The sequence below is a fragment of the Drosophila arizonae genome, chromosome 3 (genome assembly GCF_054131065.1).
Source record: "Drosophila arizonae isolate 15081-1271.41 chromosome 3, UAZ_ARI_1.0, whole genome shotgun sequence".
NCBI classification, from domain to species: Eukaryota; Metazoa; Arthropoda; class Insecta; order Diptera; family Drosophilidae; genus Drosophila; species Drosophila arizonae.
In genome coordinates this window covers 16733352-16756609 of record NC_142923.1, presented here as the reverse complement: position 1 = coordinate 16756609, position 23258 = coordinate 16733352, and the positions used below count along the sequence as shown (strand labels likewise).

The 23258-nt window shown below is 40.9% G+C and overlaps 8 protein-coding genes across 10 annotated transcripts; 5 read left to right on the top strand and 3 right to left on the bottom strand.

The window, feature by feature from the left end:
• The first annotated feature begins 29 nt into the window (after window positions 1–29).
• On the top strand, window positions 30–1430 carry LOC108611813 (uncharacterized). Its single transcript, XM_018004621.2, has 2 exons — window positions 30–237; window positions 293–1430. Exons 1-2 carry the CDS (start codon window positions 161–163, stop codon window positions 1383–1385), a joined length of 1170 nt encoding a protein of 389 aa, XP_017860110.1. The 5' UTR covers window positions 30–160; the 3' UTR covers window positions 1386–1430.
• On the bottom strand, window positions 1416–2464 carry LOC108611814 (transcriptional adapter 1-2-like). The gene is made up of 2 exons (XM_018004622.2): window positions 1629–2464; window positions 1416–1563 (listed from the first exon to the last, which is right to left on the bottom strand). The coding sequence occupies exons 1-2, from the start codon at window positions 2462–2464 to the stop codon at window positions 1437–1439; spliced, it is 963 nt and encodes a 320-aa protein (XP_017860111.1). The 3' UTR covers window positions 1416–1436.
• A 70-nt stretch (window positions 2465–2534) lies between these two features.
• Window positions 2535–3058, top strand: LOC108611816 (uncharacterized). The gene is made up of 2 exons (XM_018004625.2): window positions 2535–2675; window positions 2736–3058. Exons 1-2 carry the CDS (start codon window positions 2670–2672, stop codon window positions 2976–2978), a joined length of 249 nt encoding a protein of 82 aa, XP_017860114.1. The 5' UTR covers window positions 2535–2669; the 3' UTR covers window positions 2979–3058.
• Window positions 2976–3999, bottom strand: zuc (Mitochondrial cardiolipin hydrolase zuc). Of its 3 annotated transcripts, none has more exons than XM_018004624.2 (3): window positions 3935–3999; window positions 3805–3878; window positions 2976–3751 (listed from the first exon to the last, which is right to left on the bottom strand). In XM_018004624.2, coding segments are annotated over exons 2-3 (714 nt in total). In that variant the 5' UTR covers window positions 3806–3878; window positions 3935–3999; the 3' UTR covers window positions 2976–3038. The 3 variants fall into 3 exon arrangements, with proteins under 3 accessions (XP_017860113.1, XP_089319516.1, XP_089319515.1); XM_089463390.1 differs by having other exon boundaries at window positions 2976–3729; window positions 3935–3993; XM_089463389.1 differs by having other exon boundaries at window positions 2976–3757; window positions 3935–3984.
• A 121-nt stretch (window positions 4000–4120) lies between these two features.
• Window positions 4121–5137, top strand: dgt2 (dim gamma-tubulin 2). The gene is made up of 2 exons (XM_018001529.2): window positions 4121–4346; window positions 4425–5137. The coding sequence occupies exons 1-2, from the start codon at window positions 4121–4123 to the stop codon at window positions 4904–4906; spliced, it is 708 nt and encodes a 235-aa protein (XP_017857018.1). The 3' UTR covers window positions 4907–5137.
• Window positions 5138–5240: 103 nt separating this feature from the next.
• Window positions 5241–6846, top strand: escl (embryonic ectoderm development protein escl). Its single transcript, XM_018004960.2, has 3 exons — window positions 5241–5521; window positions 5586–5781; window positions 5841–6846. Exons 1-3 carry the CDS (start codon window positions 5241–5243, stop codon window positions 6735–6737), a joined length of 1374 nt encoding a protein of 457 aa, XP_017860449.1. The 3' UTR covers window positions 6738–6846.
• A 170-nt stretch (window positions 6847–7016) lies between these two features.
• Window positions 7017–10988, top strand: LOC108611619 (U4/U6.U5 tri-snRNP-associated protein 1). Its single transcript, XM_018004355.2, has 6 exons — window positions 7017–7375; window positions 7713–8677; window positions 8741–9288; window positions 9347–10114; window positions 10172–10397; window positions 10456–10988. The coding sequence occupies exons 1-6, from the start codon at window positions 7129–7131 to the stop codon at window positions 10609–10611; spliced, it is 2910 nt and encodes a 969-aa protein (XP_017859844.1). The 5' UTR covers window positions 7017–7128; the 3' UTR covers window positions 10612–10988.
• Window positions 10985–13993, bottom strand: LOC108611620 (protein-glucosylgalactosylhydroxylysine glucosidase). Its single transcript, XM_018004356.2, has 6 exons — window positions 13835–13993; window positions 13242–13609; window positions 12465–13152; window positions 11869–12378; window positions 11319–11809; window positions 10985–11259 (listed from the first exon to the last, which is right to left on the bottom strand). The coding sequence occupies exons 1-6, from the start codon at window positions 13921–13923 to the stop codon at window positions 11210–11212; spliced, it is 2196 nt and encodes a 731-aa protein (XP_017859845.1). The 5' UTR covers window positions 13924–13993; the 3' UTR covers window positions 10985–11209.
• Between the last annotated feature and the right edge of the window lie 9265 nt (window positions 13994–23258).

Below are 23258 nucleotides of genomic sequence, written 5' to 3'. Positions count from 1 at the left end.
GTATGAAAGCGGCGCACACAAAATGTTTCAGACAAGTTGGCAGCATTGTGTCGTAAGCGCAGTCAGCTGTTTGGCAATTCTCGAAAAGATGCTCTGATTTGCGCGAAAAGATGAAGTTGGATTTTACAATTTGCAAGTTATATATGAAATAAACGATACAATGGGAGTATGCCGTTTTTTTCAACAGGGCTCTTGCCGTTTCGGTGCAAAATGCCATAATGAACATTTTGATGTTAAGTAAGTGCACATAGCAATATTAAAAGATTCAGTTTGATCATAAATGTAATTTTAGGCAATATCTGAAGACAGACGTTGAAGCTTGCATCAATGGCAAAATGTGGCCCTTATCCGTGTATGGGCCGTTTAAAGATAAACCCAATATACCCAACTTCATAGAAGATCAATCCTTCGAAGAGGTTCGATTTCAAGCATATGAAAGTCAGCGGCAAAACTGTTTCGATCAATTCCATCAGCAGTTCACCAAGGCAGTGCAGGAAGCGACAATGAAAATGAAGCTTATGCTGCAATTCCCCCCACAAGTACTCGATGTAATGATCAAGTTATATGAAACACCAGAGGGAATCCAACCAGCTGCTAATAACAATAATCCTTTCGCTGCGCAATCCAGCTCAATTTTTAGCAAACCCGCCTTGGGCTCCGGCAGTTCGAATATTTTTGGTAGTGGTTTGACTGCGACTCCAAGCTTCGGGTCAGCGGGAAGCTCAATCTTTGGCGGTTCTAGTAATGGCGGCAACAACCTCTTCGCATCTGCACAAAATACAAATGTTTTTGCGCAACAGCCGCAAACGCAAACATTTGCAGGACAACAGCAGCAACAGCCCAGTCTCTTTGGACAACAACAGCTTGGACAGGCTCAGACATCCATATTTGGACAATCACAACAGCAACAGCCACAGCCGAATCCCTTCGGGCAGGCTCAAGCACCAGTTTCTAACAACAACAATGTCTTTGGACAGGCACAGCCAACAAATGCAACACCATTTGGCCAACCTGTTGCCTTTGCTCCACAACAACAACAACAACAGCAGCAACAGCAACAGCAGCAACCTTTTATGGGCGGAATGTTCACCAAGCCTCAGCCCGCCGCAGCCAACACAGGCAACATATTTGCACAAGCAGCCGCTCAATCCTCAAGTGGATTTTTTACTCAACCAGCGGGCGGATTCCAGCAGCAGCAACAAATGCAATCAGACTCAACTCAACAAATGCAACAACAGCAACAGCAGCTGCAACAGCCGGCTACTACTTCCTCAATATACAGTCGCATGGAAGATCTTACAGCTGAGGAGATAGAGGCCTTCAAAGCGGAACAATTCGCTCCCGGAAAGGTGCCCTTTAAGCCACCGCCTCGTGAACTTTGTTAGAAACTATTGTTATTGAATATCATAAATAGATACTGCTGGAGTACATTTTTTTTAATGCATCATCATATTTAAGCGTTCCATATTGAGAGAGTAAACAGTGTGAGATCCAATTAGATTGCGGTCCCTAAAAGCACGCTGGCAATCCTTCAACGTGATCACAGTACGCTCGCAAGGGAAACTAATTGAAAATGAGAAAGTAGAGTTAGTTCTTCAACAGAACTTTGCGAGCCTTCCAGTACTTACACTTGCTCGCAAGCCGAGAGAAAGACAATGTCATCGTTTTGTCTTCTCATAAAGTTAGCTGTGTTCAGCTCTTTGTCGTGCTCTAGTGGCGTGTCGTCCACCTTCTGTCGTGTGACTGTATTGCGCAGCGAGGGATCACGCAGCTGGGCGCCCACATCGTAGAAAAAGTTGCCTTCGCCGGTAGTTTTATAATGTTTGCGTTTCTTAATAATCGATGCTATCAAATCTTTGAGCAGCACCTGGACGGCCATGGCCACATACTCGGCTACACTGTCCTCCACAGAGATCAAACCAATCTCCCAGGCACCAATCAAGAAGCGTCCCATTATAAATCCTGCGTCGGGCAGGAATAGTTCTTGGGCGCAATAACGTTGTGTGGGCAGTTGTTGTTGTTGCTGCATTCCCTGGTCACCGGCTAAAGTGGGCGGGCGTATCAACTGCATATTGTCCTCTTTAACAAACTCCAGCATATCGCATAGCTCGAAATTGATGCGATCCGCAAATGTGCGAGAGCTGCGCTTGCGTTTCCGACTGCTGCTGCTGCCAGCTGTGCCGCTGCCACTTCGGCTGCTCGATGTGCATGTGGGCTGTAGGGTAGCAATTGTTTCAGGAGCAGCAAATGCATCAATTTTATTGAGCAGCGCTAGTAAGAACTGATTGTGCAAATGGAGTTTGTCGGGCGTCATTATTTTTCGACACTCGCAATCGAATTCCTCCTTCGTCCAACGATTGCGGAACCAATTTTTCATATTTGTTCTATACCTCTCCCAATTGTCACCCAGGGCCACAGCCAGAGCCTCCTTGGTCACGAGTACCTTATCCGTAAGAGCATTCATTTAATAAAAGAAAACACGGAATCTACAATTCCCAACAAATACAATTGCTCTTGTATATTTCTTGTAGGCTCGAGTTTACGCGTTTATCGGCTGCGTACATTTGACTTATCGATTATTTCAGTAATCAAAAAATATGGCCCCCTTAACTAAACACATTTGCAGATGATTCCAAACTGCCCAGCGTCAACAATAAAACAAAACAAGGATGGAAGTAAGTCGAAAATAAAAATATCAACATTGATTTAAATTAAACTATTTACGTTTTTCGTAGAAATCTAAGAAATCAAAGACGGTAAAGAAAACGAAAGACAATTCAATCACAGTGAAGCTAACTAAGACTAAACAGAAGCAAAAGGAAGTCAACCGCGTGCTAAAACTTAAGCATGAAATATTGCTCAAATCGGAAGTTTCGTATTTGGAATATATAGAAATGCGTTCAGAACTGGAAAGACTGAATGCATTAAAGGAGACATTTACGCGCCGACTGGAAAAATTAAAACAACAGGCCAAGTAGTTGAAAAATATTTTATAACTGTAGTCTTGACTCTAAGAATAATTAGATTAAGTAAATAAACTATGTACATTGATTACTAAGCCCGTTTGTTTTGTTTGGTGGCGAATAACTTTTAAAGGATTCCCACATTCTGTCAAATTCTGATTGAAATTGATTCAGTAACAGTTTATCGGAGGTAATGATGCCGTTCTCCCAGTTGCCATTAAAGCCTTGAGATGTCCAGTTGGCGGAGCCATAGAACATAATACCAAAATAAGGTTGTGGCTTAGTTTGTCTGTCCTTCAATTGCAGAAGGTGCTTTACACGTGACTCTTCATCCACCACCAGGAACTTGTGGTGCATCATAGCCGTTGTCTCCGGCATACGAACCTCAGCACCGGACCTGAACAGGCTCAAGATTTTGGAGCCAGAAGTGCAAACCATTTCGGGATCTGTAACAACGCGTATTACGACACCACGACTCAACGCTCGATAGAATGCAGCCAATAATTCAACGTTGGTAAATGTGTAGATGGCAATGTCTATACAATATACGGCCCGATCGATTTGTTGAATGATCTGTTGTATGTGACGCCTGCTGCAATATTTGTTGCAGCCATCCGAAGGCTTGTTCTTAAAATGTCTGTTGGGACACTTAATGCTCAGCTCGTTGAACATCAAAATTTCGAGAACTTCCTGATTTGAGTTCCCTTTGTATGTAAAATACTTGAAGATTGTTCCACCCACTAATCCAAGCGTCGTCCATAAAACACTGTTTTTTAATGAAGCAAGCACTGAAACTTGATTGCATTTATTGAGTTCTCGCTATCCCATTTAAAATACTCACTTTTTCCTTATTGTTCGCGTAATGAAGCATTAATTCAATATTCAAGTCGTCTTTCAGTGATATTAAAATTAAAGCTGCAAATTTCAAAGTTTATTAAATGTATATAGAAATACTTTATTTTTTAAATTACGGAAAATGTGACCCTGCGACGGAATTAATATTTAATTATGCTTTCGATCGGTATCGATAATTTATAGTGTCTCAAGAGTCCAAGAGTCTCAAGAAAAGCCGATGCCGCAAATTCGTTTTTCAACACTAATCGTCACAGCCTAGTTTTGCGCTGCATTGTTTGAAAGAAAGAGTAAAAGAATCTGCAATGGAAATTGATGATAAATCTAACACGATGATGGGCACTGGGACCCAAGAGTTATTAGAGGAACGTGACTTAGAGCTAAAAAAAGTCTTAAAGCTGAAGTTAATATTGAATGAAATTCGTAATTTAAATCTTGGACCTGAGGAGACACCAGAAATTAAACGAGCTGTCAAATTGGTTTCGGTAGCCGATTATATACGTCTGGGTGATGATCAGGAGCATTTGCTAGGTAAGAGAAAAGTGCTTGTTTATACATATGTATGTAAGATATGTTTGTTTTCTACACCTTAAACACACAATTTTATAGACTTGCAGGAATGTAGTAGATGTCCCCCTCTCAGTTATATTGACAGTAAAGCAGTTCGCACCAAATTGGCAGATAACTTGCGTACGGTCCTAACGCCAATCGCAGAGTTGGGCGATAAAATACGTGCTGAACTGCCGGGTGCATTGGTAAAGGAAGAGGAGGCGCAGTTAACGCAAGGACAGCAAGAAATAATTAGATTGCAAAAGGAGCAACGTGATTGCTTGGAGAAGTTGGTGCATATGGCCCGGCACAAGTGTGCGCTTATGATGAAGGCTGCCGAGTTAAAAATGGGTCCACATCTGGGACATGAGCTCAAATTGCAGCAAGCGCAGGCGCAACTACTGCAAACAAAGGCCGACTTGCTGCGTATGTGTTTCATAAATGAGATATTCTCGCGCACAGATCACAGCTTAAAGGCTCACGAGGAAGTGGACAAGTATATTGACGAGCTGCTGAGGGCCAATCAGATTGAGCGTCGTTAGAAACCCATATCATATCAAACATTTAAGTAAATAAAATAAAATAATGCAGTATTTTATTTAAATTGGCAAATTTGCCAGATGAGTGTTAGCAAGGTGGCATCTCTTGTGCAAACAAACAAACAATCGGTTTAGTGAAAGTTCAAATCATTTATTTGTGAATAGAGATACTAATGCTAATCCGTCTTTTTATATTCTCTGGCCCCAAATACATATATATGTTGTGCTGCTGAATGCCAATTGGTATTTTATTTGGACCTTGTTTAGGACTTTTCTCCTAGCAAGGTGGCAACGCTGCGGCAGTGCGAAAAAAGTAAACAATTTGGCGAGTGGCGCAATGACGGAAAATAGTTCTAGCGAAGGTAAAGAGGAACATTTAGTAATTGGAGGAGATGTCATAGCATCCGAAGTATCACCTCAAATAACTGACACGTCCCCGGTGGCTATACCCATTGTCGATATCGAGGACACGCACTCCCTGGACTCGGCCAGCGTCTTTAGCTCGACAACAACAACAACAACACGCAGTAAAAGCAAATCCCCTAATACACGAAAACTAAGAAGATTGTGTCGACGGGCGAAGGTGCCAAAAATGGTGCAGCCTTCATACAAATATAGGTGATTTCAGTACCAGCGTCGGCATTGAACTTGTTTTATCTACTTGAATATCTTCCTCTTGCAGCCATCATGTGCGCGAGGATCACAATCATCAAATATTTGGCGTTCAGTTCAATCCCCATCTGGATAGAAGCCAAGCCGTGTTCGCCACTGTGGGTAAAGATCGTGTCTCTATTTATGAATGCGTTAAAAATAATATTGAAGCCGAGTCTGGCGATGCAGACACCATACGTTTGCTGCAGGTTTATGCAGATCCGGATGTATGTTCGTTATAAATATGCATAAATACTTTTTGATTACATATCCAACTTGTTTGCAGACAGATGAAAGTTTCTACACTTGTGCTTGGTCTTATGATGCTGCAACCGGTGATCCGGTTCTGGCAGCAGCTGGTTATCGTGGCGTAATACGTATTTTCAATATCATCAAGCATCAGTGCGCGAAGAATTATATTGGCCATGGGCATGCGATAAATGAATTGAAATTTCATCCAATTTTACCGCAATTGTTGCTCTCGGGCAGCAAGGATCACTCTTTGCGCTTGTGGAATATACAAACGGATGTTTGTGTCGCTGTTTTCGGCGGCGTCGAGGGCCATCGGGACGAAGTGCTATCAATCGATTTCGATTTGAGAGGCGATCGCATTATGTCCAGCGGCATGGATCATTCGCTTAAGCTTTGGCGCCTCAATAAGCCCGAAATTAAGGAGGCCATTGAGCTAAGCTCGAGCTTTAATTCCAGCAAAAATACGGCACCATTTCCTACTATAAAGGAGCATTTTCCAGACTTCTCCACTCGAGACATTCATCGCAATTATGTGGACTGCGTTCAGTGGTTTGGTGATTTTATATTTTCCAAGTCGTGTGAGAACTCGATTGTGTGCTGGAAGCCGGGTAAGTTGTTTGCACAGCGCCATGAGATCAAGCCACAGGATTCGACAACTGTTCTCCATCATTTCGATTATAAAATGTGCGAGATTTGGTTTGTGCGGTTCGCGTTTAATGCGTGGCAAAAAGTCCTCGCTTTGGGCAATCAGCTGGGCACAACATTTGTCTGGGAGCTGGACTCAAATGATCCGAACTTGACCAAATGCAGCCAACTTGTACATCCCAAATGCACGTCAACCATTAGACAAACTTCATTCTCCAAGGATGGATCTATTTTGATTTGTGTATGTGATGATAGCACAGTTTGGCGCTGGGATCGCGTTAATTAAGATACATATATCAGAACTAAAATTTATGCATTTCTCAGAAATTAGGTTACATACATATATATATGTAAAAAATTATATATTAAATATATACACATTTAATTAAAATAAAGATATTGATGTAGACCATTTTTTCAAATTTGAAAATACCGCTAATAATATAATACTGTGCTGCCAGACAGCTGTAGATTTTCATCAGTTCTGGTGCTTAAATAATCAAAAAACACTCGATACCTAATCGATAAGTTACATCGTCGATACATTTGTTTGCAATATTGCGCACACTCCGTGATATAGTGTTGAAAAACTCCCGAAGCATAATAAAGAAAAAAGAATACAGCGAAAACGTTTATAAAATTTCTAAAGTTGACAAAAGTAGCAACAAATCGTTAAAATGGGTTCCTCGTCTGGGAAAAAACATAAGAAGGAGAAGAAACACAGCCATCGCTCACGCTCACGCGAACGACAACAACGTGGAACGGATGATGATGTTACTCTGGATCTCACAGACGACTCGACGTCGACGCGCCACAGACACCACAAGCACAAGAAACACAAGGAGCACCGACACAAGCACCACAAGCAAAAGGAGCGTGAGCGACCTAGCGAGGTTATATCCCTGGAGGAGTCGGATTCTGATAGTAAGTAGCGTAGCATTTAGTTGACTGTGCAGCCCCATGGAAGGAGTAACTGCGTGACCGGCATGCAATATCTAAACACGAAAAGCGATATTATTGGGTTTATTCTATGTGCTATGTGCCACACATTTGCTCTGGGGCTGCACTCTCTGCGATCAGAACTCACTAAAGTTTCGTTGTTCTTTTCTTCTCTTTATTTGTTGCTTTCAGGTATACAGACTGTGAGTGTGAGAAGAGAGGGCAACAAATGCAACGAAGAATTGAAATTTTATTAACAAGCCATTGAGCAGATAAAGATGACTTTGAAGCTGTATTTAAGCTTGTTCACTTTATTTTACAGGTTCCGACTGTGTGGAGGTGCCAATCGAACAAGTTGCAAAGGCAAGGGTACGTGAATCGTCAGCTAAGGAACGAGATGTGCCAACTCGAGAAAGGGAAATAGAATTGGTACGAGAACGTGATACATCAGCTCGCGAGGCACCTATTCGCAAGCGGGAACCATCTGCTCGAGAGCGCGAACAAGCCACTCGAGAACGGGACACACATGTCCGAGATCGCGAACCGCCAGCTCGGGAGCGTGAGCTATCGACACGAGATCGAGATCATGAAATAACAGCTCCACCACCGCCACAAATATCCAAGCATTTGGACTATGAGCGCGAGCGTCGACGAGAGCGTGAAATAGAACGTGAGCGCGAATCACGTAAGAGAGCAGTAAAAGAGCGCGAGCGGGGGCGTGGAAACTCTCGATCACAATCACCAATAGCCCCACATCAAGCGCATCGGCAACGTTCACATTCGCCCAAAGGAGAGACGAGCGCTGGTCGTAAACGTGGCAACAGGGAACGAGAATCCGGACGTGAACGAGAACGTGTGCGCTCACGTAGTCATTCGCCTATTCCAGAAAATGGAGCCGGGGATGTTCTTTCGATTGCAGAGACAAACAAGTTGCGTGCTAAGCTCGGCTTGAAGCCACTTGAAGTGGATACGGGGTCTACCAAGCCAGCGTCTGCTAGCGGTGATAGTCAACAGGATAGCAAAAGAACTGGCGCCGATAAGGATCTCTCTTCATACAAGGACGAATGGGGCGAATTCCTGCACAAGCCTGCCGATAATATCAAAGAGAAAAAGGAGGCCGAAAAGCTGCGAGAAAAACTTAAGCAACGGAAGGAGAAACGTTTCCTTGAAGAGCGATTGGCACGAATTCGTACACTTGGCGAATCAGATGAGGAAACGGACAATGTTGCCAAATGGGTGGACCGCAACAAACGTGTCGTTAATGAACGCGAGGAGGCATTGCGTAAGGTAAGTAAACCATAAATTCAATTACATGGGAACCCAAATGATGTAAATATTTTACTGACACAGGCCAAAGAGCTGGAGGAACTTGATGAGGCGTTCGGTGTTGCCGAGATTATGGAAGAAGAGAAGAAAAAAGCTCGTCAATTGGCCTATAACGATCGCAATTTGAAGGGTTTGCGTGTTGAGCATGATATGGATGACTTTGGTGAAGGCCGAACCGTAATATTAACTCTCAAGGATCAGGACGTTCTCAATGAGGAGGAAGGTGACACTTTGGTCAATGTCAACATGCTTGACGATGAACGATACAAAAAGAATGTATCCAACAAAAAGCTTAACCCCCTTAGTTACGGCTATAATGTATATGAAGAGCAATATGATGAGCTAGGTAATCCAATTGAACGAGCAATCCTCGAGAAATACGATGAGGACATCGAGGGGAAGCCCCAGAAGAGGAAGAACTTCGTGATTGGAGAGAACGTTGAGGAGGAACGTGAGCACAGACGCAAGCTATTGGAGATCAAGACAAAATTAGCTGGCAAGCGCTTGGAAACGTTAGAGGACACGCATTTGAAATTAGCATCTGATACTTTTAGTGTTCAGGAGCTGGCAACGTAAGCTAAATTGATTAAATAGATTAAATAAATTTTATAAGCTTTGTTTTTCTTGCAGATTTAAGAAGCCAAAGAAGAAAGTTAAGAAATTGCGGCAAAAACTAAAAGCAGAGGATTTGGAACCAATTGAGGAACCAGGCTCTTCAAATTTGGGCAGTCGTAATAGAAGTCATCGTCATCCCGATGAAGATGTTCCCATGAAAGATGAGACCAAACCAGAAATTAAGCTGGAACATGACGATGATGATTTGGAGCGTGTTCTGTCGAAGGCTCGCAAGCTTAAGCAAAAGGAAAACATTATAAAAAAACCTCTGCCCCTCGACGTAGCGTCCCTTACGCACAACGTTAAGCCTGAGCCTGTGGATGAGACTAGTGGCTCCGGTGAAATTGTGCTTGGCTCTGCCGACAGTAATATTGTGCTCAACGCCACCGCGGAGTTTTGCCGAACGTTGGGTGACATTCCCACCTATGGCATGGCTGGTAATCGTAACGAGGATTCCAATGATATGATGGACTTCGACAGGGACGAGGCTTTGGATGAGCACATGGATACGAATATGGATGAGCCCACGTTAAATCATGGCACCTGGAATTCGGTGAATCCCGATGAAGTTATGCAGCCGGCTGATTTGGATAATTTGGGCGACGATGTCGAAGAGAGGGCCATATTAGATGAAGAGCCTGATGTGGGTGCTGGTGTGGCAAATGCGCTGCGCTTGGCACTATCTAAGGGCTATTTGGAAAAGGAGGAAAAGAACCGACCAAGTAATACAAAAATGGCGCATCTTCAGGCAAAGAACTACTCCATTGAAGATAAAGCAGCTGGGTAAGTGAATTCAATTGGCATTAATTTAGATATTTGAATGAATGTTCTTTTTACCAGCGAGGATGACAAAATCGGACGTCGGGATCGTTTTCATGCGGGTCCTATTATGGAATTCAAGGATAAAGAAACTTTCAAACCCAATGTCAAACTTGATTATATTGATGACAATGGTCGAATCCTGAACCTCAAAGAGGCTTTCCGCTATTTGTCCCACAAATTCCATGGCAAGGGGCCAGGGAAAAATAAGATTGAGAAGCGTCTCAAAAAAATGGAACAAGATGGCGTAAGTTTTTACTCTGATGATATTAAAGAAAGACATTTGAAATATTTTTCCATTACAGCTAATGAAGACAATGAGCTCCACAGACACCCCCTTGTGCACATTAACTATGCTGCAGCAGAAGCAAAAGGAAACTAAGACCCCATATGTGGTGCTTAGTGGTAGCAACAAAACCACCGCTGGCGTTAGCGGCGCCTCAATATCTAAGTTTAAGTAAACTGTTGGTCTATTCATTTTCCAACAATGATTACAACCAAATGCAATAGTAACTTCCAAATCACAACCTAAATGCTTATTGTAGTTGATACACACATAAGTTAGAATTCAGAACCATGCAACAAAGTCTCTTAAAATCCCAACTTGCTCCACATTCAATAACTTAAAATTATATTCTTAAACGTAACAAAAAAGCCATAAATATCCAATTTTATTCGAATTCAAATCGAAATGTTCCAAATTTGATTTTAAAAGGAATATATTGTTTAAGAAATTCAAATTTGTTAATATTGTTTAAAAATGTGAGTTCTTATGTTAACCAAACCAAGATTATATGAATGTTTGGAAACTAACAATTAAAAAAATATCTAATATTTATGGGCAAACACATTTAATTCTTCTAATATCTGTAGAGGTAATATGAGACATTAAGAAATTTCATTTATTCTGAAAATAATAGTAATAATAACCCATATTCGAAAGTTGAAAAAGATATCAACGTAAATATCTTTGAATATTGTATAGATGAAATCAAAATTGTAATTATATTCATATTGCTGTTTCTTAAGATGGAAAATATTGTCTAATTGTCGTAGTGATTAGTTGATCACATTGATGTGCATAGTCGGATCACCTCTATTCAAGGTCACTAAAAGAATATGCAACATTTTAGATAGACTTAAGCTAAAGCAGTGCAAATGAACTTACCATTAAAACTGTGGCCCAATGGCGTACGCTGATTCCCCTGAAGAAGTTCAAAGCTCTGATTAGCTTGGCCCGTGCAGATCATATTGGAGCTGCTGTACTGAAAAGTCCAAACACATTTGCTGTGGGCGAATTTGATGTATTTAATCAGGACTTGATGGACATCGGGCGGCACGTTCGGTGTTGAGAGCTGCAGCTGCGATGTGTCGCCCGCTCGTGCGAAGTTAAGGCCGCCATAGCCAAAGATTAGGGATTGCAGAAAGCCACCAATGCCAGTTAGGAAATTGGCGGAGCCATTGTATCCGATTGGCACCTCGCTCCACACCTTGAACTCCTTGTGTACATAGTTCTGGTAGCCACGGGCAAAGTACTCATGGGCACGCCAATCCTGCTTCGTCGAGAGATAATTGGCCGCAAACATGGACCAGGTCATAGCTGGGCCAGTGGCGCGTGTAAAATTCGCATAATATTGCAAATCATTTAGGTGCGTGGAGCTGCGCAGATTGTGAGAGGCTCTATGAGTTAATGGTAGGCGGACTATGTGATCTTTCACCTGGTATCGAATTGCAGTGGATATCCGAGCAGTATTGTGTCCGCCTGCTTCACAGTTTCGCCGAGTGTGTAGCCCGAGTGCTGCGGATGATAATCCAGTTGAGCATCGTGTAATATAATCAGCTTATCACTGAGCTGACGCCACTGCTCGAATGTCTCTGGGCTGCTATTGCTGCACTTACTCCCCGCCCAAACAGCAAAGTCCAGTGCAATTTTGGAGACTGCATTGGTGTAGACGTTGTCATTCACATTGCTGTGATCCTCGTCGGGGCCCATGACGTTCAAGAAGTGGCAGGTATCTTCGCAGGCTGAGCGACTGACCAGAAACTCGGCCACATCAGCAGCTATGGGCCAGGCCCGCTGGCATAGCCAGGCGTAATCATTTGTCTGTGCAAAGAACTTCTGCAGGCCAAAGGATATATCTGGCGAGATGTGAATTTCCTGTTGAGCGATCTCCAGGCAGCAGGGATTGATGACCTCAGTGCCAGTGAAGGCGCTCTCCCAGGGAAATCTACAAAAAACGAGGATTACCGAGTAAAGTAGGTAACAGACTGAATCTGAGTATGGAATCCCTACTCTCCCATTCAGATACCTCACCTTGCGCCCCTGTTGCCCATTGTTCGAGCATTAAATCTGGCGCCTTCCAGATGATTGTAGCGATAGTCGAGCAGCTGTTTGCTAAACTCATAGTTGAACTGCGTAACGACGGGCAACATCCAAATTTCCGTATCCCAAAAGCTGTGTCCCTCGTAGTCGGCGTCCAAATTGCCACGTGCCAAGCCTGTAGGGCTTAATCCATCGTAGGGCTCATTCGCTTGATGGCTGCTCAGCGCTGGCAAGGAGCTGGCCATGTAGAAGATGCCCGCATTGACAATGCGCGATAGCTCTAATGCATTGCCAATGATTTCGATGGAGAACTGTTTATCCCAAAAGTCAGTCCATGCGTTAACATGTGATTGCAGCATTGCAGCTGGACTCAGCTGGAGCAAATCCTGCAGCTCTTTCTGGGCAACGGTTTGCTGACGATCCATGCAAATGATGATTCGATGGCGCAGTTCCGTCTGCCCCGTGGGCCAATCCAGTATACGTGGCTGCTCCAATGGCTCACTGAAGATCACATAAATTTCATGAGGACTTGGCTGGAATTGCTTCAGCTCCAAAACTTTGGTAACTCCGCGCAGAGTGCGGTAATCTTCGAGAGCAAAGCTCCCATTGTTGAGCACTTCGAAGTTGAAGGCGTCACTAACTTTGCCTGGATATTGGCTAAGCTTTACATACTGAGTGTCTGCGTGGGGCAGATATGCACCAGCAAGAGATCCAATATAGATTATTGAACATATATAGAGTTGTAGGAATTCCTATGCGCATACTCACTTCGATTTAATGGAATACTCGTATGTCTGTGGGCTAATAGTTCATAAACCAGCGCTCTATTATAATACCTATGCGGATAAGTGCGTTGCTCCAGAGTCAAGCCCAGAGATGAGTACTCCTTTCTGTATTTGAAGTAGCCGCCACGTAAATCCATCTCAAAGCTGATATCGGTATGTTCGTTGTTAACTTGACAGCCAGCTGGATCACATAATTCTGCAGTTATATTAATCCAATTGGGTATACGAGCACGCCTACTATTCCCGCCAGCCCCATTGTATACGCCATTCATGAATATGGCATTGCCAAATACCGTATAGCCTAGATGGCCATTCGACAGGCTAGGCATAACATTAAGATCTGGGGGCAGACTGTGTGGATATACATACATAGATATATAAAGCTCTTGTTTGGTTAATGGGGGGAATTTGAACGTTAACTCGATTTTCTGTTTGAAAATAACTTCCAGTGTACCCAGAGATCCGGATATAATTATAAATTCTGTGTATATTATATTCAGACTGGTCAGTAGCTTATTAACTTCATTGAAAGTGTTTGAGTTTATATTGATTTATTTAACTAATAAATTTATTTACCTTCGTGTTCTTAGAATGTAAGCATCTGGAGTACTTGCAGCGACGCTCTCGATCAAGCAGATAAGGAGGACAAAAGACAAGCTCAACATATTCCGCTCACTCTCATCTAATGTCTGTGGCAGCTCAAGCAATACTGAAATCTATTTAACGAATTCGTATTGATAAGAGTCAAACTCAAAGAGAGTACAATTCGATTTATTTTTGCATCTCATTTTTGGGTTCTCTTATCAGCTGAGATGAGTTTAGTTCTATTTCAATTATTTATTATTGGTGTATTATACAATATTAGTATATGATAGGTACAATAATGAATCAAGTGTTTTCGTATTTTGTTGTAAATGAAGAGCGAATAAAAGGGAGAAAGGAAAACCCTCTCCCAGTCGGGGAGCTGGGAAAATTGCAGTTAATTAGACCAAAGATTAGGCGCGATGCACAGCGAAAGATGTGATCTTGAATGGAGACAATTATGGGAAATCTTCCAATGGCATCAGAAGACTCTCAAAAGAAAAGTCATTAAACGGTTAACTAACTATCACAGCTGGTTCATCTCAAAAACGTCTTCAGCAACAGTTGCTGGGCTCTGGGGTGGCCTAGGCACCCAGCGAGCACCTGCGTATTTTATATTCTATAACAATAATATGATGTTGCTGTTGTTTTTGTAGTATGCATAATTCTTAGTAAGTATTCTTTGCAGCTGGGCTAATTATATGGCATTGTTGTTGTTGGCGCTAATTACGTGAGAATCCACACATGCAACGAAGCTTCGAGACGTGTAGAGGCAGAAACCATATAGCCATAGATGCTTTCATGTAGTACACTACCATCCAAAATCAAATACTACAACGCCTATGCAATCTTTGCCCCGACAGCGAAGCGTAACCAATAGAACAACATATATGTAGCTGTGGCACGAGCAACAGGTACAACTCAGACTTTATACGCGATATGGCCTCATGATTTGGTAGCTGAGCAGGGGGTCTGGTAGCAATCGGGAACCCTTACATCTTAACTTATGCTGCTATCGTAGCCCAATTTTAATGACGTTACGCCGTGATAGGTTTTCTGCTCAAGATCCATAAAGAAATGCTCAGGTGTTCGGGCTATATACCAGTAGTTGGCAGGTACAGTCATCGTTGTTGTTGTTGTTGTTGCTGTTGCTTGTCTTTCGCCGCTTTGTGGTGGCTTGGCACGAGATTCGAATCTGGCGCAGATCTATGGGGTCTGTGATCTACCCTTTGTTTTGCGGCTTTGCCTCCCCCCACACACACATACAGTTTGTCTCTTTTCCTGATCCAACTAGCTGTCTCGCTCTGGCAATTCAAAATGCTCATGTTGTTGGTTATATTTGAAGATGCCTATGCAGAGCCTGCCTATCACGATGTCGTAGCTCACCGAAGCGTAACTGAAATATTAAAATATTTGTTTCTCTTTTTATTTGTGTGTGTTTTTTTTTCTTCTTTTATTTTTGCATTAGTTGTCTAGTCGCCGGCCACCATTTTGTTGGTGGTTTTGCCGACAGATTTTGGATTTTTTTTGCAGCGTGTTTTTTTTGTGCTTTTTTTTTTTTTTTTTTTTTGTAACCTGTTGCCCGAAAAGTCGCGTTGAGAAATTTACGCAACGAAGCGTTGCCAATGAGTTTCCGCTTTTGAGGCATTGGGCATGGGCTTAGTCGTCGTCGCCGCACCACGCAACAACACTAACACCAACAACAACAACAATAACCCTGCTACAATCATTTTAACAATGCTTACAATAATAATTGTAGATGCGAGGGCCGCTTTGCACACTTACGATAGGCAAAGCGGAAGTTCGCAAATTTTTAGAAATAAATAGACTTATAAAAAAATAGATGCTATTTGAATCACAAAATATTTGGTGAGTTTGCAATTGCAGATAATTATTTGGGAAGGCATAGAGATTATTATTGTCCATAGTTGAGATAATGCATTTTACGCACAATTGCTGATACTTTTTTGGAATTCTATACTACGCTATTTATTATTAACTGCATAAGCAGCCCTCGCATACAGCAAATTTAGCTCAGGCCTTTGCTTTTTTCGGCGCTGGGTCTCTTAGAGTTTTTCTGCCTAATTTGTGTGTGTGCACCCGAAAATTAAACGCGTGTGAAAATTATGCTTCTTGTATTTTAGATAGTAAATTGTACAATGTAACGATTTTAAACTCTATATACCCAAAGTTGGCAGCAATCACATACATATATACTACTTTTTTTTTTGGGAGACCGGGGGCTCTTGCCCAAGTGTGCTGGGAGCGCGTAACTTTGCCTAATTGTTGTAATTTGCTTAGATATATTTATATTTGTATTTTATTTATTGTTGCACGATAATTATGATGATTATCTGTAAAAGGGCGTATTTGAATGTTGTTTTTTTTTTTAGCTTTCTGTTTCTTTTCATTCTTTTTTTTTTCAAATTGCAGTAGCCTGGGAACGTAGCTCAAGACCACAGCGCGACCACCAGATAGAGCAAAGCCATCGAAGACGCCGCCTAACAGCAGCGCCGGCCGATGCATTTGCAACTCAATTATGAGCGCAGCGGCGGCAGTATCTCCATTTACACATCTGCATGCACTTGACCATTCGTGCAATTCCAGACGATAATTTGCATTATTTTGTGTGCAGTCTGCGCCCAGGTGGCTCTGCCCGCGTCGACGTCGACTCCGCTAAGCTCACGCGTCGCCTGATCGCGCGAATAACACTATGCAACAGGTCCATTAAATTGGACTGTAAACATCGTAAATATCTATTGTTACTTCTAGAAATAGTGTTAAAATATATTGAAAGCAGATATCAAATAAACCATTATTTCTTGAATTTGTATTCCTTACATATATATTTACTCTGAAGTATGCGAGTGCCTCATCTCTTCTTATTTAGGCCTTTGAGCGACAACTTTGTTGCTTGGTGTTGGAAGCGCAGTCTTTGATAATTCAGCTGCATATGTGCAGCGTCTGTGACCTCTGGCCGGCTGCTCTTCAATTCAATTATAAGCGACAGAATACCCAGAGGTGCTCATGTGGCTGCTCGTACTCACAGGGCTGCAGATAATTATCAGCATGAGGCGCAGCTTTTCGGGCGATTGATATGTAAATTTGGTTGGACTATTTGAAATGCGTAAGTCATTTGGGAAGCAACCACCGAAATGTGGCAGCCGCGACGCACAGGTGTGACAACGGGCAACGGTTGGACGGCCGCTAATTAAGGCAGGTCTCGGGCCTGTAGCAGGAGCGTGGGAAATCGCCCAGCCAGGATATACAGGCAAAGTTCAACATTTCAACATTTCGTAGTGCGTGTGCTAATCGGCGTATGAGTTATATTATTGCTATTATTGGGGCAAGAACATTAAGGTAGCGGGCATTGCTGTAATTTTACAGCTTCTGCTTGAGTTAATGCCGAAGCTGAGTGCGCCGTCTGAGCGGAACCGCAAACAGTAACCATGGAACAGAACTAAATGCAGCAGATGATGGGTAGCTTCGAGCCGCGCCTGGCTCATAATTTGCTTGACAGTCGCGAGCAGTTGGAGCAGCCGGAGCAGTCAGAGCGTGATTAGCGTTTTCCATGCGGCGGTTTCAATTATTACACCTGTTGCTTGGCTAAGCAGCAGAAACAGCAGCGGCAACGGCAACGGCAACGGCAACGGCAACGGCAACGGCAACGGCAACAGCAACGACTGCAATGGTAGCTATCTAGCTACCTAGCGACCCCTTGATAGATTGTAGTTGTTTTTATGAATTTTCATAAGATTCTTTTGTAGCTACAAAGCGTGCTTCCTGCGACGCAAGCAACCATCAGAAGCATTTGTGGCAAGATGGCGTGGCCTATGCCTTGGAAAATATCAATACCCAGTGGCCAGTGGCCATAGCGGGCTGAGATAAGATCACTATTGGTACCATTCATATCGGCCGCAGAAGCAGTATCCTCATCAATGATTGCTACCAGCCATCAGTACATAAATATTTCTCGCTTCTTCGCACAGATAATCACAGGCTCTTGAGTTACTCGAGCTTGTCAGCAGCAGCAGCAGCCGCAGCAGCAGAAGCATTTGGTCTTGCCACCATTTAAGGTGTGAGCCTGCACAGGCAACCATCCAACAACAATCGATAGCAACAGCAATATTTTCAACCTCAACACGTTTACGCATCAGCAGCAACCAGCAGCAGCAGCCGTTGCCTTTTCAGAATGGAAAATTGATTTGTTTTTTTCTTTTTTTTTTTTTTTTCGTTCAGCTTTTTATTGTTTTTAGAGCGTTTCATATCTCACGTCATCTTCGGTTGCAGCTCTTTGCACAGCTGGACAGTCGATGACGTTAATTGATATTGGCTTATTGGACAATAATAGAGTTGTTACGGCAACTTCATTGAACTGGCTGAAGTGGCGCCATCTAGCGTCAAGTAGACAATTTACTCCACAATGAATTAAGTTGACTAAGAAAATATTTTGTACACAATTTGAAATCATGAAACATGAATGGAATCTTCTCATACACTGAATGGCATAACGATTGGTCAAAATATTAATAATTTGATAAACATTACTATTTTTATAAAGCTAATTGGGAAAGAAGTTTACTCAGCATCAGACTCAATTATTAGTTCGCAGTGCTATTGATGGATTAAAAAGTTTATGCTTAATACAACTTATACAAAAAAATCCTCTCCACATGAATTCTGCAAATTTATATTTACCTCATTTGATAAGTACATATACGTTATTTTTTTCTTCACCTGGATTTCGGATTCGGATTCGGATTAGTTGGAGTTTTATATAAAAAATAAACAAGAGATATCTCGGATTCTTTTGACTATTTTTAGCAATTTTTGTTTCTTATTCTAGATCGAGGTAGTTCCTAAATTTATATATGTATATATTATATACTTATATATTAAATAAAGCGTATGTCTCTATTCACAAAGAGGCTTTCATACTATGGTATCTCTGGCGCTTGTCTGCACCAGTTTCAGCTGGTGATTTTCTGAGCTCGTAAGAATTTTATAGTTAGTGTTTCCAACCAGCCAAATACACTCTCTTCTTCACTTCATTCAATGCTGCAAACAATGTGAGCCTAGAACGTGGCTCGAGACTTTTTGCAGTAACTGTACCCAGCTGTTGCATGCTTCGTGTTTAGCACATAGCTTTTCACAATTTTCCATTTGCAGGCAACGGAAAATGTTTTCAAGTGCCGTCGACTGTGTTGAGGCAGCCAGCCGTTCAGCCATATTGCATGTTTGAGAGATAAGCGTCTGAATTATTATCATACTCGTAGGGCCCTAGGTAAGTAGCGGACCTCTGTATAAATCGTATGTGGACCTGTTGCTATTTTCGCCTTTGCATTTTCTGCTTCGTTGACTTTTTCGTGTTTCATGCAGGCTTTGACCCGACCAAAGACTTCTTCAAGTGGCAATCGTACATCAGCTTAAAAGCTGGAAAATTATCATTACAATTGTAGCAAACTTAACGCTTTGACAAACCATTTTCAGGTGACACTTTTGGGATATTTGCAAATAAATAATAAGAAAATTATATTCTGCCTTTGTAGACTATTAGAGCAGCCAGCCGTAACGTTGGTCACTAAACTAAAATTTGACAGAAGAGTAAATAAAAATATCCAAAAATGGAATACAAATACGAAATACTAGTTGACTTCAGCATACCCTAACAGGCATAAGGTTTAACTATAATTTGGTGTATAATGCAGTCGAAGTTTACTTAAACGGAAGACGAATATGTGACTGATTCCATATTATTAGTAAAATCAATCAAATTGTCTTATCGATTTGGCTCCACCTCAGCACTATAGAGATTTTAATCAAAGATCTGTTTCCATTAAACTGAATAATATCTTTTATCTGTAAACACTAGACTCAACCATTTTATTTCAATTGAAGGAGATTTCTTTTTAAAAATCTGATTAAGATATCGTAAAATAGCTCTTAAGTTTTAAGTACCATTTGGACCTACGAAATTCATATAAGCCCAAGGAAGCAAATAGATGACTACTGTTTTATTAGCTCCTGTCTTGTTGCACTTATCTTGATAAACATGTCTCCTTTTTATGTGTTACATATTTCGTGGCAATATTATAATACCCCATGTGCAAGTGCATCTGAAAAAAGAAATGGCTGGAACCCATTTAGAGGTCATTGAAAATATTGTTGTTGGTCGTAAAATAATTGTCGGCTCATAGCAGGAACAGAGGAATAGTCGGACAGTTGGACAGTTGGACAGTTAGTGAGTTGGCAATAGAGCGCGACATATCACATTGGCCCCTTCTGGCTTATGGAGGCAAGAACTGCCCTGTAATTATGATGAGGCCAATAGTACAAACAAGAAACTGACCCTAAACGCAGCGCTTTTGCGGCCCCTAGTAATTAAGAAATCCCCCCTCTTTGTGTTTTTTTGTTTTCTTTTATATTTATTTTATATTTTGGGTTTTATGTCGGGCAGCGGCAAAAGTTTCACAGAATTCTGTTTTTGATGACTTCACTTAAAAGTCAAAATGGTCATACATGTGGATTATTATTATTATTATTGTTTCTAGTATTTCGTTTTTTTTTTTTGCTTTTTTCTTTTTGAGTACAAAATGCCAGCCGACTTTGTTGGTACTTCTTTCTTTAGCTTGTTCTTGGCCCTTTATTATTTTTTTCTTTCGGAGATTGTAGCAGCTACTGCCGTGCTAACTCTACATTAAGAGTAGGCCTGTTTTTTTTTTTTTTTTTTACTTTTGGGGCGGTCAATTACTTCTGACCTGAGCCGTTGAGCCCCCGTCGCAGCCCAGTTCTTAGGTCTTCTACATCCGTTAGTTTAGCGAGTTTCGGGAAGTGCTGGCAATGATTTTCCTGTTATGGTGAAAGCTCGTTAGTTGTGCATTTGCTGGTAAACAGAACACAGGATTGGGGCACCATCTGCTGTTGTTGCTGTTGCTCCATATGTTGCAACTTTCACCCGAAATAAATACTTTGAAATAGCTGCAGCTTTTCCAAAATGCAATTTGCAATTGGTTTTATTTTTTTCTTTTGCCAATAATTGCAACTAATGCAACAAAACAATAACAAAAGCGACCAACAACAAAAAACTAAAATTGCACAACTCAGTCGAAAGAAAGAAATCGTCGCGTCGCTTGGGGCTACACTCTGAGTCATGCTATAAGCAGAAACGTATCGTGTTTGTATATATACATATATATCATGTATCTGTATACAAAATTGGATCAAAAACTGCTGAGATAATAGAAAATGCTTCCGCAGTTGTATATAAACTGGAAATAGATCTTATAAGCAGTATTTAGAAATTTTCCCTATAGATCGGTTCTTTGTAGTTTTGCTGCAGCGTCATTTCCTTATCAAGCCAAGCTGCCAAATGTCACCAGCACCAGCACCAGCACCCACGGCATAATTAATTATCCCTTAGTTTCCTTTGCCACCGCACGGATCGGACTACTGTGCGTCGACTTTTTCAAGGTGGGTTTGCAGTATTTACAATTTCTTTTATATGTTCTATTTTTTTGTAGGGTCTGCCATGCAGGCGCTGATAGCACACGGCTGTGCACCCCTATAAAGCGAAAGGCAGAGCTATAAAGTATTATCGCATGGCCTACAGTTAGATCATCAAGCGGGGGGTTAGACACTGGCGACAGCACCAGGCACAGGTACATAACATATAACACACAAAAACAACTCATCGTCACGGTTCGATGACAATGGAAAAAAAAAAAAATAATAGTAAAATTAAAAAAAAAAAAAACATATGAGCTCCGAATACAAAATGTGTAGAACTTGGCTACCATGACATTATTAGTACATGTATATAGTATATATATAAATATATATATATTCATGATGAGCAGCAATTGCCTGCTGTCTAACTAAAATGCTGGTTTTACTTCAAATTGTGCACTTTGTCCTAAACTAGCTATTAATACGGCTTACTTAGATTTCCAGCTTGAGTAGAGACTATGAATACATGTCTGAGACGTACGTTTTTCTTCGAAGTCAATCGATATCTTACAAAAGAAATGATTATTTTGAAGGTATAATATTGCTCAAGGAGTTCTTGCGGGTTCTAGAACATACAGTGAAATAATATTAGAATTTAATATGTAATAATTCATAAATAATTATTTAATTTGGTTAAAGTTGGCTTAAATAAAAAATAATAATATTGTACAATATATTTTTATGATATTTTTATACCCTGAACCCATTTTCAATGGGAAATCAGGGTATAATGGTTTTGTTGAAATGTATGTAACAGGCAGAAGGAGGCGTGGCAGACCCCACAAAGTATATATATTCTTGATCAGGGCGACGAGCTGAGTTGATTTGGCCCTGTCCGTCTGTCTGTCCGTCTGTCCGTCTGTCCGTCTGTCCGTCCGTCCGTCTGTCCGTCTGTCCGTCTGTCCGTATGTATGAACGCGTCGATTTCAGAAGATATAAGAGCTAGAGACTTCAATTTTTTTTTAAAATGTCCGTAATTACAGCGCGCATATCAAGTTTATCATTAAAAATCGATAACTCATCCCAATCTTTTTTTATCGATAAAAAACCTTATCGAAAACCAGTTATAAAATTATATCTTCTACACCTTTATTGCTAGAGTTTCCAAATTTTTAATGTATGCTTATATGCAATTTATACAATTTCGGTTTTTGTTAAAATTTACCCCCCACCCTTAAATTCACCCCCTCACCCTCACTTTTGTAAAAAGCGTATTTCAAATACTAGAGACTTGTGCTTTGGCAATTACATGAATATACATGTTATAATCATAATCTAAAAGTTTCATGAAGATCGTACGTCCACAAAAAAAGTTATTAAGCAATTTAGTTCTCATAGTAAGCGCTCACTGCCGCCCATGCGTGTTTATGCTTGTGTGTGTATATGAATGTAATTGTTTGTGTATGTGTGTGTGTGTATGCGTTTGTGTGTGTATGCATGTGTGTGTGTGTATGTGTGTCGCAGTTCGCAGTTCGTGTCGTGTTTCTTATGTAAGCTGAAAGACGCGAAAAATTATTGAAATATCTATTGATCCAAGGGTTCAGGGGATCTCGTAGTCGAGCAGTCTCGACTAGAGCTTTCTTACTTGTTTTTATTTACTTATATTCATACATTTTTGATATTTTTTATTTATTTAAATATTTATTTTGAAATGGCAATATTGCTTAATGACTTCTTTCAGTTTCTAGAATTTACAGTAAAATGATAATATAATTTAATATATAATGATTAATTATTAAAAACTTTGCATACCTATAAAATTAAAAGATTGTTAATGTTGTTTGAAATAATAAATAGTAATTCTCTTACAATATATTTTCATTATATTAAATTATTTAATAATATTGATTATTTAAATATTTATTTATTTATTTTTTTTTAATATTTATTTATTAGACAAAAGGTTTCTTTT

Coding starts and splice junctions, on each gene's coding strand:
- dgt2 (XM_018001529.2), top strand. CDS start 4,121: ATGGAAATTGATGATAAATCTAACACGATGATGGGCACTGGGACCCAA. Junction 4,347..4,424: donor TGATCAGGAGCATTTGCTAG/GTAAGAGAAAAG, acceptor ACAATTTTATAG/ACTTGCAGGAATGTAGTAGA.
- LOC108611620 (XM_018004356.2), bottom strand. CDS start 13,923: ATGTTGAGCTTGTCTTTTGTCCTCCTTATCTGCTTGATCGAGAGCGTC. Junction 11,810..11,868: donor CCACTGCAATTCGATACCAG/GTGAAAGATCAC, acceptor CAATCTGCGCAG/CTCCACGCACCTAAATGATT. Junction 11,260..11,318: donor ATTGGGCCACAGTTTTAATG/GTAAGTTCATTT, acceptor ATATTCTTTTAG/TGACCTTGAATAGAGGTGAT.
- LOC108611619 (XM_018004355.2), top strand. CDS start 7,129: ATGGGTTCCTCGTCTGGGAAAAAACATAAGAAGGAGAAGAAACACAGC. Junction 10,115..10,171: donor ATTGAAGATAAAGCAGCTGG/GTAAGTGAATTC, acceptor TCTTTTTACCAG/CGAGGATGACAAAATCGGAC. Junction 10,398..10,455: donor AAAAAATGGAACAAGATGGC/GTAAGTTTTTAC, acceptor TTTCCATTACAG/CTAATGAAGACAATGAGCTC.
- LOC108611813 (XM_018004621.2), top strand. CDS start 161: ATGGGAGTATGCCGTTTTTTTCAACAGGGCTCTTGCCGTTTCGGTGCA. Junction 238..292: donor AATGAACATTTTGATGTTAA/GTAAGTGCACAT, acceptor ATGTAATTTTAG/GCAATATCTGAAGACAGACG.
- escl (XM_018004960.2), top strand. CDS start 5,241: ATGACGGAAAATAGTTCTAGCGAAGGTAAAGAGGAACATTTAGTAATT. Junction 5,522..5,585: donor CAGCCTTCATACAAATATAG/GTGATTTCAGTA, acceptor TTCCTCTTGCAG/CCATCATGTGCGCGAGGATC. Junction 5,782..5,840: donor AGGTTTATGCAGATCCGGAT/GTATGTTCGTTA, acceptor ACTTGTTTGCAG/ACAGATGAAAGTTTCTACAC.
- LOC108611814 (XM_018004622.2), bottom strand. CDS start 2,464: ATGAATGCTCTTACGGATAAGGTACTCGTGACCAAGGAGGCTCTGGCT. Junction 1,564..1,628: donor CTCTCGGCTTGCGAGCAAGT/GTAAGTACTGGA, acceptor ATTTTCAATTAG/TTTCCCTTGCGAGCGTACTG.